At 51.4% G+C, this 3,251-nt stretch overlaps 1 protein-coding gene across 1 annotated transcript; it reads left to right on the top strand.

The window, feature by feature from the left end:
* Positions 1 to 700: 700 nt before the first annotated feature.
* On the top strand, positions 701 to 3,251 carry LOC123949593 (calcitonin receptor-stimulating peptide 1-like). Its single transcript, XM_046017135.1, has 5 exons — positions 701 to 798; positions 1,800 to 1,894; positions 2,184 to 2,327; positions 2,702 to 2,886; positions 3,148 to 3,251. The coding sequence occupies exons 2-4, from the start codon at positions 1,809 to 1,811 to the stop codon at positions 2,859 to 2,861; spliced, it is 390 nt and encodes a 129-aa protein (XP_045873091.1). The 5' UTR covers positions 701 to 798; positions 1,800 to 1,808; the 3' UTR covers positions 2,862 to 2,886; positions 3,148 to 3,251.

Here is a 3,251-nt window from a genome sequence, read left to right as displayed (position 1 = left end):
CCTCTGTAGTTAGGGTAGAGGCACAGGGCGACAAAGGACTATAGTCCTAAAGCCAGGAATATATATGGTCCCCATTTCAAAGATGAGGTGCTGAGAAGTTAAATGCCCTTAACTGTATGTACCCCCTGGAATTGAGTTCTATGGACAAAGTTCTTGCGATCATTCCCATCTCTTGCTTCCCATGAGCTTTGCCCCTCTGATTCCAGTTGCCCAAATCAGACACCCTGCTCGTGCCCAGAGTCAATGCTGCTGCAAGTTTTTAACTGTCCAACCCTCACTTGGATGGGAGATCTAGGGTCAGACCTGGGGAGCTGGGACGTCTTGCTTCCTGGATATTATGCTATAGGACTGCACCGCTGGGTTGGTGAGGGGCACACGTTCAAAACCCAATGGAACCAAACAGGTAAAATTTACCTTGACGTCAAACTGCCCTCAACTTTCTGTTCCTATTAAGGGTATTTTCCTGGTCCCCACTATCCCTCTCCCTCCCTCCACTCCCATCAATGACCTCAATGCAAATACAAGTGGGATGGTCCTGCGGAATGTTCTAGGTTCTGGACGTAAATGGGTGACACAATCCATCAGGGTACGAGATCTGTTCTCTCATTGGTTGCTGAGAGCTCCAGGACCACCCCAGACCCAGAGCGGCGGGAATAAGAGCTGCTGCTGATGCTGGGAGGCAGCAGAGCCACCGCTCCGCTCAAGAGTCCCTGCGACTGCTACAGCGCCACCGCCTGACGCCAACGCTGCCACAGCTGCCACCACCTGGGCTCCAAACCACCTGCTGCCTGCTGCCAGGTGAGTTCTGAGATTCCCGCTTTGCTGTGTGAGTCTATCTCTCTTTCTTCTTCCCTCTCTCTTTTGCATTCGTCTTTCTTGTAGCTGCCCTCCGTTACTCTACAATTCATCGCAGGCTCCTGCCTCAGGTAACACTGACCAGTCTCAGTCCCGGGACTCCCTGCTTCACTGCGGCGGGCTGAGATCCACTTCAGTTTCGCTGTTCTTGCCGCACTTGCGCTGGGAACACTGGAGCTCCACAGATACCGTGCGCACAGCAGGGTGCAAGGGTGCTCATGGACCTGTTTGTGCCTAGTGGTCCCTGGGAAATCATTTCGGAACTCTGGCCAGCCTCAGTGGGTGGCAAATAGACTCAAAGACTGAGAGGAAGGCAGCCTTGGATAGCAAGCCCCTTTAGTGAGTTCTGGGACAGTTTCTACCCTGCTTTAAGTCCTAGCCCCAATTTAAGACTCTGCTAAGCTTGGTTCTTGCAGGGAATTCTTTGCCAGAGTGCGGAGCAGGTAAGCAAATTTGCTTCTTCAGTTTCTCTAAGATCCATCGGTAGAGATATTCCCTTTTTAGTGACCTCCCCATGCCCCGCCAGGTAAGAGCAAAAGCCCCACACAGGGAGGACAGTTCTGGGTTGTGATAGGAGAGCTGCTTTGGTGACAGGGTTCTCAGAGATTATCTTCAGTGGAGACCTGGCCTTGAATTTGAGAGGGTGCCTGGTGGTGGGGAGGGGGCTATGGACAGAATCCTCTTCACCCAGTTGTCCTGCTAGGATAGCTCTGCTGTTACTTTGCTGTCTTTGCTCAACCACGCATGCTACAGGCTCACTGGAGCTTTCAGCAGTCCACTTCCCTGGGGAGGAAACAATCATAATGGGAATGACATGGCCAGCCTGAAGCTGCCATCCCAGGGAGTTAGAGGTAGAAGCAGGACTAGAACCCAGGTCCTTGGGCTCACAGAATTCAGGCTGGTGCAGAAGGTAACATCTTTCTTTCCTCTTTCTTCTCTTACAGAGACGCATCATGGGCTTCTGGAAGTTCTCTCCTTTCCTGGTTCTCAGCATCCTGGCCCTGTACCAGGTGGGCGTCCTTCAGGCGGCACCATTCAGGTAAGACAGCCCTGCCAGGAGAGCACCCCCGTCCCACTGCTCAGACCATGCCTTTCTCAGAATTCTGGTGTGCTGAAAGTTTACTAACTGGTGAGAGGGGCAACGGGGAAGTGTGTATTTTTCTGATATAAAGATGTGTAGCCCATAATTGAAAAATAGCAATGAATTTCATACAACCCATTGAGTCTCACTAATGCTTCTGTTGTTTTTACCAGAAAGCCTGGATGCTTATTCTGGGAGAGGCAGGCAGGGACTCAGAGCTTGTATTGGGTTTTCTTTCCCTCCCCAGGTCTGCTCTGGAGAGTCCTACAGACCCTGACGTGCGTCACGAGGAGGATGTGAGACTCCTGCTGGCTGCAGTGATGAAGGAGTATGTGCAGATGCAGATGAAGACCCAGGAGCTGCCCCAGGAGCAGGAGACTGATGGCTCCAGGTGAGGTTCCCCTGCCCCGGGCTCAGCTCAGGGCATCCCCTCCCTCCTCTCATGCCCAGGAAGGCATATCCCCAGAGGTAAGAGAGAGCAGAGCTGGAAGGAGGCGAGAACCCTGCCATGGTTCACCTCCAGCTGGGGCCCAGGATTCTAAGGCTGCACTGACAATAGAGGTCACAGAGACGATGGTTAGAGCACATAGAAAAAGATCCCTTTCTGAAAGCAGTTAGGGAAGGTATGAAATCCCCCACTCTCGCAATTGGGGGCTTTTTGGGCTGGCAGCACCGAGGAGGCTTCCTGGGATCGGAGGAATTAGGACTGGTAATTGTGACCTCTCACTGACAGGTCTTCTCTTCTTTCTCCATCTTGCCAATTAGAGTCACCGTCCAGAAGAGATCCTGTGGCTCTGCCACCTGTGTGGCCCACTGGCTGGGCGGCTTGCTCAGCAGAGCCGGAAGTGTGGCAAACACCAACCTGCTGCCTACCAGCATGGGATTCAAAGTCTACAATCGCCATGGCAGGGAGCTTAGGGCTTAAGCAGTGGAAGTGCTCCAGCAAGAAGGTGACTGCCCTTCTAGTGTCTGGTGGGAGGATGGAAACCCGGGTAGTGCAGGGGTGCAGTCTACACGTTAAGCCTCTGAGAGCCCTCTATTAGCCGTATGACCACGGGCCAGACATGTTTTCTGAGCCGGTTTCTCCATCTGTGAATCAAGGGCAACAGTAGTATCTAGTTGCTAGATTAATATAAAGACCGAATGAGATAATAGATGTCAATATTTTCACAATTAATGAGTTACTAAATTCTGGCTATTTTTTTTTCTAGGTCACCATGAAACGAACTCTATTTCCTTTAATTTAAAATGAATGGAACTCACAGGATAAGGAGCATGGAAAACACAAACATCTGCATACTTAATATCAAAAACA

The sequence above is a fragment of the Meles meles genome, chromosome 8 (genome assembly GCF_922984935.1).
Source record: "Meles meles chromosome 8, mMelMel3.1 paternal haplotype, whole genome shotgun sequence".
Lineage (NCBI taxonomy): Eukaryota > Metazoa > Chordata > Mammalia > Carnivora > Mustelidae > Meles > Meles meles.
The sequence above is the reverse complement of the archived record's forward strand: the minus strand, read 5'-3'. Positions and strand labels throughout refer to the sequence as shown.